Source organism: Triticum dicoccoides, chromosome 6A (assembly GCF_002162155.2).
Source record: "Triticum dicoccoides isolate Atlit2015 ecotype Zavitan chromosome 6A, WEW_v2.0, whole genome shotgun sequence".
Lineage (NCBI taxonomy): Eukaryota > Viridiplantae > Streptophyta > Magnoliopsida > Poales > Poaceae > Triticum > Triticum dicoccoides.
Window position 1 is genome coordinate 629,437,662 of NC_041390.1, and position 16,137 is coordinate 629,453,798.

The 16,137-nt window shown below is 43.2% G+C and overlaps 2 protein-coding genes across 2 annotated transcripts; both read right to left on the reverse strand.

The window, feature by feature from the left end:
• Positions 1-442: 442 nt before the first annotated feature.
• On the reverse strand, positions 443-5,382 carry LOC119316194 (disease resistance protein RGA5-like). The gene is made up of 3 exons (XM_037590520.1): positions 4,549-5,382; positions 549-2,496; positions 443-463 (listed from the first exon to the last, which is right to left on the reverse strand). Exons 1-3 carry the CDS (start codon positions 5,370-5,372, stop codon positions 443-445), a joined length of 2,793 nt encoding a protein of 930 aa, XP_037446417.1. The 5' UTR covers positions 5,373-5,382.
• A 5,000-nt stretch (positions 5,383-10,382) lies between these two features.
• LOC119316195 (disease resistance protein Pik-2-like) lies at positions 10,383-11,406 on the reverse strand. Its single transcript, XM_037590521.1, has 2 exons — positions 10,524-11,406; positions 10,383-10,419 (listed from the first exon to the last, which is right to left on the reverse strand). The coding sequence occupies exons 1-2, from the start codon at positions 11,357-11,359 to the stop codon at positions 10,383-10,385; spliced, it is 873 nt and encodes a 290-aa protein (XP_037446418.1). The 5' UTR covers positions 11,360-11,406.
• Positions 11,407-16,137: the final 4,731 nt, after the last annotated feature.

Below are 16,137 nucleotides of genomic sequence, written 5' to 3' on the forward strand. Positions count from 1 at the left end.
GCGGTATATATTGATTATTGAACTCTAACACCATAAGAGTAACAGTATCCATATTGTTGAGAAAATGCAGAAAGGCTTATGAATTGTTCAGTTCAATAAACTTTAACACCAGCAAACTTGTCGAGGAAAATTTCTTTGCCGAATAACTTGTTGAAAAAAATGACTACTAAAAGGGGGGTAAAGAAATGAATAATAACATCGTCCTAAATAAGTTGTAAATGGCCAGTAACTAGTTTAAGTACATGAGGGGTCAGCAAACAAATATATATTCTGAAGTAACGGTTATCTAGGACACAACTCGTAGTATAGTAATAAGCCAGATTGAGATAAAATTGGCCAAGTACCTCAGTGGTAGTTTGTCCCTGGTAGAAAACCAGTAACTGAAACGACTTGCCAGGCAGAACTTGGATACATTCACCGCAATAGATTGACTGAAGCGATTTCAGCAATGCCTTGATGAGCCCTGCAAAATATAGCAAATTATAAAGACAGACAACTTGGGGAGATGAGGCAACTGAATTGGGAGAGAGATAAATGTTGAGGCATACCACTGCATCATACTCTCCATCATAGAGTATAGTAGGATGGTTGGGATTCATCCTGGCTGCTCTCTCCATGGCAGCCTTTAAGTCCACATCGGCCCCAATCTCGCTACATGCATTGCACCTGATAGTAATAAGGCGGGGGAGGTTTTCAATCCCGAAATCAAAAGACTCGCCTTTAATCGCGAGAAAAGAAAGATAGAGTTTTTCTAAATTGGACATGGATCCTACTGCAAACATCAGATCCACCCCGAAATTAACACCCGTATCATAAACAAACTGTTTCAAGCATTGGAATCCAACTTCTCCACCAATTCTGACCCTTGTGCCTTCATTCACCCATGTTCGGCACAGATCCAGAATGAGCAGAGCAGGTAAGGCTCCAAGGATGCACAGATCTTCTTGCTCTAGTCTCGTCACCTCAAGTCGTAACTTCCGCAGGTTGACAAGGGAGCCCATCCATTTCGGAACTTGCGGGATCCATGACGCATAAGTCAAAAGTTGTTCAAGACTGAGCAGAGTAGAGAAGAATTGTCCCTCTAACAAGTCGCCCGCAAACTCAACTTCAAGAAAACGAAGGTTCTGACTGACTAGCTTATCAAGGCAAGATGCAACGGCTTTCTTGCACTCCTTACTTGCAACTGCATGTTGAGTGTGATGATCAAATTCAAAACAGAGTTTCAACTTCTTCAGATTCTTGAGCTGACCAACTTCTTGCAGGAGGTTTAATGGCTCCTTGAAGACCCCAACCTCACCCAACCTCTCCAGTGATTGCATCTTCAAAATTCCAGCAGGAAATTTAACCTTACTGCAAACCATTAGGTTCACCAGCCTTTCTAGATTAACAATACTTGCAGGCAGTTCATGTAGCCCGCACCATCTTAGGTCTAGAATCTCTAAGCACTGTAAATGTCCGATCTGTTCTGGGAGCTCACTTATGTCTGTTTCTCTAAGGTCAAGGTACCTCAACTGAAATAACCCCACTATATTCACAAGATGATGGTTTTCCATTTGACTGCAATCTCTAAGGACCAGAACACGCAAATGCTTGAACTCATTGAGAGAAGGGATTTCCACAAGACCCCGAAATAAACTAAATGATCGGACATGAGACAATACAATGCCGCTTAGAACAAAATAATCTTCTCTGTCTTTCACTTGTATAGCGAGCCGCCGGACTTTGTTTTGTGTCCCAACGGTTAGATTAGGAACACCAACTAATGTAACAAAGTTTTCTTCAATGGACTTGAATATGATGAAATCAAGAATTGTGTCATGTACTCGACAACTCCACACATTGCCATATCTGGTCATTTCCACCGGTTGGATCAAACTTCTATTGATGAGCTCATTGAAATACTTCTCTCCTAACTCATATGTTGTATACCTGCCTTCTTTATGAATGAATCCTTCACCAATCCATCTCCTTATCAGGCCCTTTTTCTCAATAACAGAATCCTCTGGAAATATACTGAGATATAAAAGACAAGTTTTTAGATGAATAGGCAGATCAAAGTAACTAAGTGACAATATCTTTATCATTCTTTGGACACTTGAGTTCCTTTCAAGTGCACATCCAATTGAAGCTTTTACTTGATTCCAATGATGCTCTGTTTGTTCAGTGTTAGCCAGCAAACCAGATATAGCAATGATTGCCAGAGGTAAACCATCACATTTTGCCAAGATCTGGTCAGAAACTTCTTCAAGATATGCAGGGCAGTTTTCTTTGGAGTTGAATAGTCTTCCATAGAATAATTGTCTCGAGTGTACCATATTAAGAGGTTTTATATTATAAATATGGCCTCGGAAAGATGAATGGCACGAATGAGCAACATTGCTGATGCGAGTAGTAGTGATTATTTTACTGCCATAATTGCTTGAAGGGAATGCACACTTCAGAACATCCCATGACTCCTCCTTCCATATATCGTCAACAACAATCAAGTACCTGCTCATAGAATTAAGAGGGATAATAGAAAGCTTAGATATAAAGAGAAAAACATATATTCTTTGACAACGTATCATACTTGGAACAAGAAAGCCAACATAAATGTTAAAATGCTATTACAGACTAACCCCGCAAAAAAAAATGCTATCACAGACTTAATTCATTATGTCGGTGGTAGAGCATCTCTAGCAAAGTCACCATATTGGCATCCTCCGTACCACATATGGAGCACACTCCATAGTCACCATGTTTGGTGCCTCCATAATCATGGGACCCAGTTGTTAATGGACATCCCTTTTTCGTGAACGTCCTTGCCATCCCGCATGAGGTAGGAGGCCCAGAGTTTTTTTTTCATGCCATGTGCAATCTACATGCAATGTCCATATAGAGTGTGCTCCGAAAGGCAACCCAAGACGGCATATATGGCGACTGGGAAGCCAGATATGGAGGGAGCTCAATAAATTACGTCAATCTCTTATAAGATGCCAAATCTACTAGAGTGCCTTTTTATGCCAAAATCGCCATAGTAGCGGTTATTATGGCCATAGTGCCGATATGATGACTCTGCTAAAGTTTCTCTTAGTCTAGCACATTACGTACTCAGAATGACAATGAGAAACTTAAATAGAATGGATGATGACCAAAAATAATCATATACCCTAGTTATTTTGAGAAGCATGCATCATCAAAACAAGACATAGATCAAGACATGATTTTCAATAAAATATATCAAGAACGCATCTAGCAGTTCGTGGCACACGGTCAAAAAGGGAAAGCCTACCAACCAAGAAGGGATATGCCAAACCAATCACGCCACCTGGTCCCTCTTCATGTGCTATACGTCCACATGATCCCTACAGTAATGCATTTGTTTTCTTGTGCCTTAAATTTGGGTTTTCGAAAATCTGAAAATTCATAGCTTCCAAATCGCGTGGGAGAATTCAGATCCGTTTTCACTTGGAATCCCCAGAACAAGCTCTTCGAAAGTAGGCCCCATTTTTATATGTATCGTTGAGGTTTTTCAATGCCAAATTTGGTGCTACATGGTGCAACTTTAGTACCACAGAATGCAAATTCAGTGTTGCGTGAACCAACTTCATGTGAGGTTGTAATTTAACAATCACGTTAACGAACTTCTTATTACGTGCGACTCAGCGTGCTGCTCCACACAACTGCCTATTAGTTCATGCGTAACTTCCCTCCTACCCATGGATATGCAATTTCATTGTTGGCATCCAACCCCACCAACCCTATCAGTGAGATGTACGACTTAGTCAGCTGCCCCGGCCAACTATCTAGCAGTCAATGTAGGACTCCCCTCCTACTTGTGGACGTGTACTTTTCACTATTTGCACACTGCATCAATTACCCTCTGAGTCAGACGTGCGACTTCGTCTCCTGGCCCGGCCAACTGCCTCGCAGTTGATGTATAGTTTCCGCTGCAGGAACCCCATGTCAACTATCCTACCAGTGAGATGTGCAATTTAGTCTTGCACGGACCAACTTCCTAGCCGTCCGTGTGTAACGTTTCCAACTAACAGGAAGTTAGCAGACAGAGCACTAATTTTGGTTTTCGAAACACTAAAGTTCGTTCCTGGAAAACAATAGTTGCATAGAAAAAAGTTCATCAAAACATACCCATGTCAGATCTAGTTTCGAAGAGCTCATCCTGAGAAACCTACTGGTGAAACATATCTTAATTCAGATGTTGGGTTAAAAAGTTATGACTTCTTGGAAGTTTTGACAATGTAAACAAATGTATAACAGGCATAGGTCGGCAGTGCCTGTGTACATAACGCGTCTTGTTTCATTCATGGGTCGGCCCCTGCGCATGTGCTTCTCCAGACCACATGCCCAAACAGCTGCCCCAAGTCGCGTGTTGCGGTACTGCGCTCTAGGCCAAAAAAGTGCAGCTACACTTTTAATCATTTGGGATATATTAACTATATACATGAAGAACTATATCAAAAACAAGTTTACTAGTATGTTTTCCATGTCAAATAACTTTCTAATTATACATTGAAGGAGGACGACTAGACATGGGTAGAAGTTGTACCATCTGCTAGGAAATCATTGATCTTGCTGATGACTTGTTGTATACTCCCTGATTTAGTGTCACCATATTTTTGACCAGTAACTTCACTAAGAATAGTCCTCAAGATACACATCATGTCTGGATTTCTTGACACGGATAAGAAATTGTGACACTCAAATTGCCCTTTGAGCTCCTGATACACTTGGTTTGCAAGGGTTGTCTTGCCCATACTTCCAGCTCCAACAATAGAGACCATCTTTATTTGGTGTTGGGTTGAAGCAACTCCATCATCTTGTGTCAACATTTTTATTATCTCACACTTCGGTTCATCAATTCCGATGAGTTTTGAGGCATGCTCAAAGATAGCAAGCGCTCTGGGGTCAACAGTTGCATTTCTGGTGCTAGAGAAATCCTCACGGTTCTTGTACCTTGCATTCCTCTGGCCCACCTCAATGATTTGTTTCTTCAAACCTTGAATCTCCTTGCCAATCCGATGATGAGTCTTCATCTTTCCCAACTTCCCTAGCGAGGACTTGATCTTCTCTATGAAACCATCTGGCTTTGCATCTTTCTGGTCGGCACCTTGCATGAAGTCATCGATAGAGTCCTCCATGTCATATGAGAGCTCCCTCACCGCCGTCATCCACACCTTATCCTGCACATCAGGATCCCCCTCCTCTGACATCTTCACGAGAAAGGCATGCATGGCGGCGAGCTCGTCCGTGAGGAACTTGATCTCGCCATGCACCCCCTTGAGACGCTTGTACTCGTCTCCCAGCAAAGTAGCCAGCTTCTCCAGGACGGGTTTCAGGGCCCCCGTCACTGCACTCACCAGAGCGGCCTCCATGGTTGAGAGCTTGTGAGTGTGGTAGCTAGCTAAGTTAATTTTGTGTGAGGGAGGATGAGTTGTGGCAGCAGCGTAGGTCGAATGGGTGCTCCCCACCTCAGCCTTAATACTTCCGGCCAGTTGCACTGTCACTAGGCTTAGCATCGGTTCATTGTAACTAAATAACGTGCTTTCCATGTAGTACCACCATGTGCATCGCACCGTTGCTCCACCGGAGAGGCTCTGTTAATTAACCTTAGATAGATGCTAACCCCGACGAGGAAGAAACAAAAAAACTGCGTTGCTCAATGTCGAAAAGTGTGTGATGTCTCTGTGCTCGTTAATTTATGTTCAAAATGCATCGGAATGTGCAGGCGTGCGTACAGAGATCTGAAACAATTTGTCGACACGAGGTATATATTAGTACATTTTTGACAATACAGTAGTACTCCTCTTTGATTAGTTTAACTAACAGGTTGTCTGCACTCCATGTTAACTCCTCTAGATCTGCGCATGAGCTGTGCCTCTGACAGTCTAACTAGGTGTATTAGTTTTTTGTTCCCGAGGTATTCGTTTTTGCACTGGCCAGCTACTCCCCCGCCCCGGTTTATCAGGTCCCTCTTATTTTGGAACAAAATTTGACTTATAAATTGAACTACAAAAATTATAAATTGTATAACACAAAAAGTATATCATGGAAAACTTCTTTCAAATACAAATCCGAGAGTGTACTTTTTGTAGCATGTACTTTATATTTAGTTATTTGTAATATAGATGGTCTAAGTCTGACACAAGATATGTAGGGATCAAATAAATCCAAATGGATGGAGTAGCTTTGTTCTTCAAGACCTACGACGTCGTAGCTTTGTTCAAGATCGACAAATTACTGATGCCGGGGAATAAATACTAGATTTGTTTCATTTCTTTCAGCGAAAATGGAAGGCACTCCTTATTTCGAATGAGATTTCTTTTGAGAGAGTGAAATTTGAGTGAGATATCGGATGACTCGAAAGGGAAATTTCATAATATTTAACTATGCATAATCTTAGGGAAGTTAAACTAAGGGCCCCTTTGATTTTAAGAAATTTGATAGCATTTTGTCAGATTTTGGATGCTTAGATTTTTTTCCTATGGGACCTGAGGATTTTTCCTAAGTATTCCTTCGCACTCTACTTGGAGAAAAAACAATGTAAGCATAAAACTTTTCCTTTGTTTTTATATGTTGTCCAACACTATTTGTTGTAAAATCCTATTGTTTTCTCAATCATGTAGGATTCAAATGGATATGTTAATACATTTTCCCCTTATTCATGAGAACTTTTATTGACTCAAATGTCCCAGCAAATATATACAACAAGACTCCTTCCTAACCCTTCATTCTCTCACACTTGGTCTTGCCTCTTGACAGTCGACTCCTGTCAGCCAACTTTATTGGCGTTGCCGCCTAGAATATGTTTGGGAGAAGAGCGGGCGATCTTGTGCAAATAGTAGGCCTAGATTTAGAGTTCCCTTAAGAAGGTGTGGCACTATGCAGGGCAGAAAAATGCTACGAAAGCAGGCGGGTTGCATCGGTGGCTAGCGGTGGCGGTTCTCCTGCGTGCGTTGCTCCTATGCTCGGAGACCCAGGTGGAGAGGGTGTCATCGCCTGCTCTTGTCTGAATAAGCTCACTTGGATCCAGCATCCGGAGGTTTTCTTCACATTCTTGCTTCCCTTCCATGTGCTCGAGGAGACATGGTCAAGGCAGCCAAAGATCTCCCGCGAGCGGATGCGACAGTTTGGTCCCGGCGCTCATCCACGACAATGAGTATAGTAAAGCTACGGTGCATGCTAAGTCTCAAGTCCTTATGGGGAGATAGCGGGTTGCCAGGGAGGTTTTTGCTCAATATGGGTGGCAACATAATCTCCGGACCGGTCCACCTCCTCTTTCGACATAGACATAGTGTCGGTCCTATATGACTTTATTGTAGCTGATATGTTGGTTTTTAATCTTTTTTTGTCAGACTATTGATGTTTGAATGTGTGCATCTGAACTATGCAGAGGGCGGTTGTTACTCATAATGTTCTTTATCCGCTTGATGCTACATTTTTTTGAATAATTAGAATCGCCCTTTATCTATAAAAAAATTGGATGGCCGATGGTCGTATGGTGTCGGACGAGACTGTATCCGCTCTTTCCTCCTAGCTCGAGTGCCAAATGGAAAACATTTGGGCTTGGCCTTTGCGTCTCCAACTTTAGGTGGCGAGTACATTGCTCCAAGTGGTTCATACCCGGTGACAGTAGACTGAAGCTTTTTTAGGAGACTGGATTGCAATCTATCTTTGTGTTTTAGGGTTCTCTGTGTATTTAGGATTGGGTTGTTATTTTTGTTTTTAATTGGTTCTGTTGTAAGATGTAATGTGTCAGGTTTCATCTAATGCAACATTCTTTTTTTTTTGCGAGATATCTAATGCAGCATTCTAGGTCCATCCTTTACTACCTTTCTTCTGTTCAGGAATAAAAATACAACAAAACATGTTATATCCAACTGCATAGCACGATGCACACAATCCACGGAAAGAAATTCAAAAGTCTCAAAAAGTAAATTGACATAGTCTAACACAAGAATAAAACATACTAACTAAAGTGGAAGAGGATGGATCCAAAGTAGATCTGAAAGCGGCCATTTGCCGACATAGAAGGTATGCCCTCGCATTTGCCCAAGTTGATTCCACGTGAACCCCTCTAGATCTGTGTACGTTGCAGTGTTAGTTTTCCTTGCCCAAGTTATTCGTTTTGTAGTACTAGCTTTATCAGTCAGTCGTCTTGAGTTTGTTACTGATGGCCTGCTACTCGGTGTGTGTGTGTGTGCGCGCGCGCGCGCGTGTTTGGAAAACCGACACCAAATCAGAGAGGTGTGTATACTTCAAAGTTGAGAACCATGGTGAGGAGGGGCAACTCTCTCTTGCTGTTGTTGGTGGCTTGTTTCCCTTAAAAACTCTACAAACTGTAAGCATAAAACCATCCGAATTGTAGAGAAAATGAGATGAGCTTATGATTGTCGCAAATCGTTTGCTTGCCATTTTAGTCTTTCTTATATAAAGACCGGCGTTTTCGTTCTTATGTACTCCCTCAACTACAAAAACGTCTTATTAGTGTATAGAGGGAGTATAATTAAAGCATTTGTTATAGCCCATCACTGGATGGATATAGCCTAATTAACTTAATATCTCATTTATCATTGCCATCAAATAATGGTCTCCCTGAAAAGTGGGGAAGACAAAAGCATCAAGACAAGCCAACATAGGAAGGATGTACCATTAGTCCATGACTGCTCTAAATACTATAAGAAGCCTATCACTAGTACGCCATCCAAATTTTTTAGATGAATTATCGTCTTTGTTTACGATGAATTGTGTTCGTTATGATCGCCGATGAACAATTTCTAGCGCGAACTTGTTATTTGAATTTTCCAGTACCAATATAGCCTATTTGTTCCGCCGGACAAGATTGCAACCCGAAAAACCATTTTCGAGGGTACCCTAAACTGGTTTTCCAGGTTGGGAATATAGCGGATCTACTAAAGATGCTCTCAGGCTGTCGATTTGGATAGAGTTAATTGTAGAACCATCACATAATGTGTTAGATTTGCAGGAAACACGGATTTACAGAATTGGAACAAAAACCACTAACTGATCAGCCTCTTATTTTTTGCAAAAACACCTATCGACGGCTTAAAATGTTTAAGCGCGCTTGAGATAGGTGAGGCCCGGTTTTGGGCGTAACGGTCGACAGCGTTAGAAGAGGTGAAAATCGCGGCCAGCCCCCATCAATCTATATCTATACCTTATTACTAATAAAGCAAGTTGTGCTTCTCTGATTTTTTTCATCCGTTCACCCATATTATATTTTTTGAGAACTTTTAAAATTCGAGGTGGTACTAATTTTCTTATCCTATAAAAACATAAAAGATTTCCGTATTGGGCCAGGTAGTTGCCGCGTGCTACCCTTGTGGGCCATCAGGCAGGCAAGTGGGCCTACTACAGCAAAATGAAGACAAATTTAGTAGGCAAGGTGGAGAATCAAACTCAGGACCTCCTATACTAGGAGCACCTACAGTTACCAACTAGGCTAAGCATCTATTCGTGATTATAATGGAAAGCTTTGGGAGTATTTGAAAGAGGCTATAGGAGGCTATATATTTGTGGGACTAAAAAGAGGCTATAGGAGGCTGCATGACATTAAATGGGGATTAAATGAGCTATTATATTCACGAACTAGACTCACGACAAAAGCCCCGAATACTGTCGACGGCTATTGTTGACGTCAAGCAGATGGCCGTGCCTTAGATTAGCGCTCGGTCCACAGACTGGCTCTCGTGGTCAACTGCGCATGCCCGGAGATGCTCACCGGACGCACGCCACCACGCCGACACACTGTATTGCCCAGCCCCACTGATCTGCCAAGGGGAGGGAGCAGCGGGCTGGCTGCCGGTGCACTTGGTCCCGTGCATCCTGACGAAGGCCTTCTTGAACTAGAGCCGTCGTGGTGCTCGAGCAGGAACGGCGCAGAACTGCCATCTCACGTTGGCAAAACTAGAGCCGCAAGTTTGATTCCGGTTTACGGGAAAAATGACGTCCAGACCGCCCATCGGATGGATACATAACTACTAATTTAGATGACAAAACACGTCTGGACTGCGTGGTTAAGAAAGATGCGGGCAGTTTGAGAGTCTGCATTGAAGATGCCTTAACAACATACACCATCAATTGAGAAACCATGGCATTGTTCGTATGATTGTCATACAACTTATCTACTCCCTCCCTTTCAGTTTATATGAGTGAATTTGAAAATCTCCCAAACCAAGATAAATGATAAGTGATGGAATAAATTTTATAGTTTGCAAAAGTATTTATTAGTATTCTCATTTTTCTCAAAATGTTGTGATGCATTAATTACAATGCATGCATGCATTACAACTAAATTAGCAAGAACTTCTACATTAATTGATGAGTTTTTCGTTTAGTCCTTGCATGCAGTGATTTAATGCACATTAAAAATCTAAACATGCGATTGTAATAAGATTAATACTGTAGCAGAAAAATATATTTTTTAGATGAGCCCTATAAACCAGGAGGGACTAAATAGCATCTCAATTGAATACAAAGATAACATGTAAAAGGAAACTGAATACCTTTTGTCCGCAAGGAATTCTGTGATGTTGCTGATGACTTGTTGTATGCTCCCTGCTTTGGTGTCATCGTAACATTGATTGCTGACTTGACTAAGAATATTTCTGAGGATGTTCATCATGTCTGGCCTCCGTGACACGGATAGGAAAGCACAACACTGGAATTCCTCTTTGTGCTCTTGATACACTTGATTTGCAAGAGTTGTCTTGCCCAATCCTCCAGATCCAACAATGGAAACTATTTTCAGCGGCTCTTCCTCCTTCGATGACACCCATCCATTTTTCTTATTCAACAGTTTGGCTAGATCAGCCTTTGGTCTATCCATTCCGATGAGCTTTGAGGCATGCTCAAAGATAACAAGAGCTCTAGGGTCAACAACTTCATTTTTTATGTTGGAGATGGCCTGCCGGGTCTTGTACCTTTCATTCCTCTCGGCGACATCAATGATCTGTTTTTTCAGATCATGGATCTCGTTACCAATCCTACGACGAGCCTTCATCTTCCCTAACTTCCCAAGTGAGTTCTTGATCTTCTCTATGAAGCCATCTGGCTTTGAATCTTTGTTGCCAACACCTTGCATGAAGTCATCGATCGAGTCCTCCATGTCATAGGAGAGCTCCCGCACCGCAGTCATCCACACTTTATCTTGCTCATCAGGTTCCTCCTCCTCAGACATCTTGAGGAGAAAGGCATGCATGGCGGTGAGCTCATCCATGAGGAACTGAATCTCACCACGCACACCCTTAAAACGCTTGTACTCGTCACCCATGAGGGCAAACAACTTCTCTAGGACAGGTTTCAGTGCACCCGTCGCCGCGCTCACCAGAACCATCTCCATGCTTGGGCTTGGCTCTAGTCCCGGCTGTTCGCTCAGTGGTTTTCTGTGTGTAGATGGGAAAGTGGTGTGGGCTGAATGATGCTTCGCCTCAGCCTTCCTTATAGCTAGCCTAGTTGAATACACCCCATGCCTGATAGCAATAGTCCCGATGTGCTCTTGTCCCTAAATTATTAACTAAAGCTAGATGCTGGTCTTGTATGAGCTGTACCAAGCTAGATGCTGGCCTTGCTACCAAATTGGTCCTATCCAATGCTCCATCTATATCAGATCTGTTCAAACGCACGCCACCCCGCGTTGCTCAGCACAAAACTCTCTTGACCCGAAAGACGCGGCGTCTAGTGCTCAATCATGTCACGTCACTAGGTATCTACTCAAGCCAGGTATTAGGCTAGTCATAGTGGGGAGTAATTTAGACTAGTGTCATTCATATGACACTAGTCTATATTACTACCTTCATAGTTGTGAGTAAGGGCATCTCCAACGATAACCCGTAAAAAACCTTCTGCATCCATACGCGGACAGGTGGACCAATCAGCGGATATAGATGCGGGAGGTCGGCATTCAACGCTAGCCGCATACATTTTAAACTCCTTCTCAAACACCGCGTGAAATTCATGCAAACACGGCCGGATTTCGTACAAACATGACGGATTTCATACAAACCGAAGGAAAACATTACATTTTGGACATATTTTTAACTAAAAATCTAAAACTATGTGCACGTACAGTCGAGCGAAGCTCCACTCCCACGACACGGATACACTACACTAGTCTATGGCGGGCCGCCGCTTGTCTTCCCCAAGTCCGGCAGCCCAGAATAGCCGGACTGTCGGGAGTCCCGGAGGCATGTTCTCCCCTCGTATCTTCCCTATGTCCGGCTGCGCTGCTCATCGGAGCGGAAATGAGGGTGCTTTAGCGGGCGGAAAGGGCCTTCCGTGGAGCTCAGGCGGGTGCCCAGGATGGTCTGACGTAAAGGAGAACCGGCCGCGTATCCGGTGGTGGCCTTCCTGGGACCCAAGCGGCAGCCTCCCGTGTTCTACTTCTCATTGATGATGGCAGCGCGCGCAGACGTGCGGGCCACCATCTCGTCCACGTCTGTGCTGCCCTCTTCTTTCTTTGCGTGCATGGCGCGCCTACGTGTGCGTTGACAGTGGATGGCACGGTCGCAGAAACTGGATGCGGCGATGCCCGTGCCGCCGTGCGGTGTGGAGCAACTCGCCACTCCTAATCGAGTTGGCCTGGAGCGGTGAGTTGCTGGACCACACGGCAACTTAGGGCGTCGATTTGCTCCGTTGGGTCAGGCGTGAGAGGTGGAGCGCAGCGAGCTGCTTCGCTTGTATCTGGCGGGCTCGATGGGTCACCCAGCCGGCTTGTATGTCGGAGAACTGCTATCCGGAAGCCATCGGAAGAATGGAGAAAATGGTGAAGGAGGATGGGATCGGTGGAGGGTTGCGATTCTTGACTGGCATCTGGCCTTGTTTAAATAGAGGGCGAATGAAAAGAGCTTGTCCGGCGTTGTATTTGTTGGCCCGCTCAAGACCGGATGTGTGGCCGGAGTAGGTTTCCCCGATTCCACGCGGGTTTAATGGAGGCGTATGAATGCAGCGAGGAGGCGTGTTCAGTCAGGCGTGCAGCGGGCGGCGCCCTCGGCCGACGCGCCGCTTTAATGGTGGAGGCGGTGAGATGTCGCGTCCGTCCTGAGCCGTCTTCAATGTGGAGTGGCATGCTCTACAACGGCAAAAATGCGGGCACCTGGCACCGGGCAGGAGCGCGCGTGGGAGAGGGAGGGGTTTTTGGTGGGCCGGGGTGGTCAGAAACAGGGTTGGAATCGGTCCGGACTCTCACAAACCTCCCCCACCTTTGTCTTCGGTATGTGGGAGAAATCACGTCCGGACAGCTTCCTGGTCCGATACAGGTCGGCGTTGAATGACTTTTGCGGTCCGGACATCGCGGCCCGAACAGTTGCGGAAGGTTTACGGGTCCGTCTTGAAGATGCCCTAAAATAGAAGTATAGTATCTTAGATGATTGTATTTATTAGATTGTAGACTCATTTCTCTTTCTGTTGCGTTACAGTTACATATTATGTTACTTCAGGCATCTCTTTTCTCATTAACTACATGTCATATAAGCAAATTTGTTTGGTAATGCGCTATGTTACTAGCTAACTTACCTTCATTATAACCAGCCTTAGGTCGACAAGCATCATTACCAGTAGTACTTACCATGTTCGTCGACTCACGTTACTCTGGCCCAATTGCAGGAAACTAGTTTTTCTTACCCGAAGAAAGTGTGCGCTTATTTTTCATAGCTAGCATACAAATCAGTGACGTGCCAGCAACACTGTTGTCAAATCCAATCAGCAAAAACTAGATCATGGGTTTTCACTGTCAAGTCCAACTAAATTTCAATGTCTTCAACAAATAAACTGTGTTTGTTTAGGATGTGTGGGATGCTGCGGAGATCTTATCTCGGTGAACACATAATGGCTGGTGTGTTTTATCAATTTTCAGAAATGAAAATTGGGCGAAAACCCCTTATTTCGAAAAGAAAAACAGAGAAAATGTGCAAAGACACACTGATATAGACAAGTACAACCAATTAAGATGAGAAATAGATATTTACCCCGAGCCTCAAGATCAGGTACTCGAGAAATCAACTCCATGTTACATTGTTAACGATGCTAACCTTATGCACATGTTGATCGATGGTCTACATGTATTAGCTGCATGAAGTTGCTCATTAATAAATTTAAGCACTACTACTCCCTCCGTCTAGGTGAATAAGTCATTTTAGGTTGTGCACCGTGACCAAGAAGGAGAAGAAAACGAGAGAACTTAGTGTTTATTTGCTAATTAATTGCATTGCATGCAATGACTAACCACTGTATGTTATGTTTCGTAGTCTCAACATTAAAAGCATGCACACCCCAAATCTCTTATTGGTTGATATGTCAAGAAACAAGAAATGATGTACTCCCTCCGGTCCTTTTTAGTTCGCATATAAGATTTGATTGAAGTCAAGCCTCGTAAAGTTTGACCAACTTTGTAGAAAAAAGTGGCAACATTCATAATCTGAAATTAATACCACTAGATGTGTTATGACTTAATGTTTCATATTATAATACTTTAGCATGGCAGATGTTGATATTTTTTCATATAAATACGGTCAAACTTTATGAAGTTTGACTTCAGAGAATTCTAATATGCAGAGTAAAAAGGACCGGAGGGAGTAGAAGTTAATACACCGCGCCTAAGTGTTTTAGGATTATTGGATTTTCATAAGATGAGTTACACACTTAACGGAAGGAGTACAAGTTTGTACTAGTCAATAGTTAATTTCGCTCCCATTTGTTCAAACGCTCGCCATCCAATGTTGCTGAGGACAAAACTCTCTTCACCCGAAAGACGGGCGTCCTAATCATTAATGGTTACTTAATCATGATGCATCATTAAAGCTAACTCAAGCGAGGTACTAGTATTAATCACTTAGTTTAACCTTCTAACTTAACAAATCTTACCATATGCTCATCGACTCATGTTACTCAAGCCCGTTGCATGGAAGTTATTTTTACCTACACACAACCACTACATGCCTCTCCACCTCAATCTCTCCGCCATCCCACCTCTGCCCAACCTCTCCCTCTGGCCTAGCCGGTGGTGAGCAGGGCAATGCAGTTTCAGCGAATTGTCATTTTTACAGCCAAGGCAAGGTTGTCTCAGCCTTAACACCTCTAGATCTGTGCATGCATGAGCGTTCTTAAGTTCTTAATACCCCCAAGACTGTACTTTTCTATTGATAAGATGGTACTCTCTTTTTTAAGATAGAGTGGGCTACCGCGCTACTAATTGAATGCTTGTTATTGACAAAGAGTAAGAAGCCAACAGGCTTCCGTGTAGTTGCTTGAGTTTCTCATACCCTATTGCTACCGTGCTACAACTTACTCCCTCCGTAAACTAATATAAAAGCGTTACTAAAGTAGTGATATAAACTTTCTTATATTAGTTTATAGAGGAAATAGTTAGTAAGCACTGATCCAGCACGTACGAACGCTCAACAGCTCCTTTGACATCTGGAGCTGGGAAAGAACCAAGCAACTACTCGACTTCTTTGTTACTCTAGGCAATTGCATGAATGATAAATCACATGTACTAGTTTTCTTAACCCGAGATTGTTAATTAACCTCAGCTAGCCCCCACAGATAAGACAAAAGCACGTAGGTCATGTCAATCGAACTGCGTGCGCTGTTAATTTAAGTTGACATCTGAAACAATTTGCCGGCAGAAAGTATCCCCTCTCATTTGTTAACCAATTTCTGTTTCCATGATTCCCCGTGAACTGCATTGCCATATTAGTTTTGCTTTACCGAGTTGTTCGCTCATACCAGCTTTGTTCAAGATCGATGTAGCTAGTCAGTCAGTAAGTCCGATTTCTTACTAATGCCATGATTGCCTACCTGGTTGATCTTTATGCAGTTGTGGTTACTGCTTTTATGAAGCTTTTTTTTATGAATTCTGTAGTATAATTTCCTTGGCACATAATCTACAGTTTACTGTTCAAATTGATAGTCCAACTTGATGCCTAGAATACATAAGCACCACATAAACTGAGACTGGTTGTAGTGGACAAAATTACTGTTCTGACCCTTAAGGCAAACTAAATCCCGATTTGACCTCGTTCCGAAAAAAATTTCGTTTCTGACCTTTTCTGGTGACGCCAAGGTCCCTGGCGTCTGGGTTACGAAGCAGACGCCGGGGTCCCTGGCGTCTGGCCCCTGGCG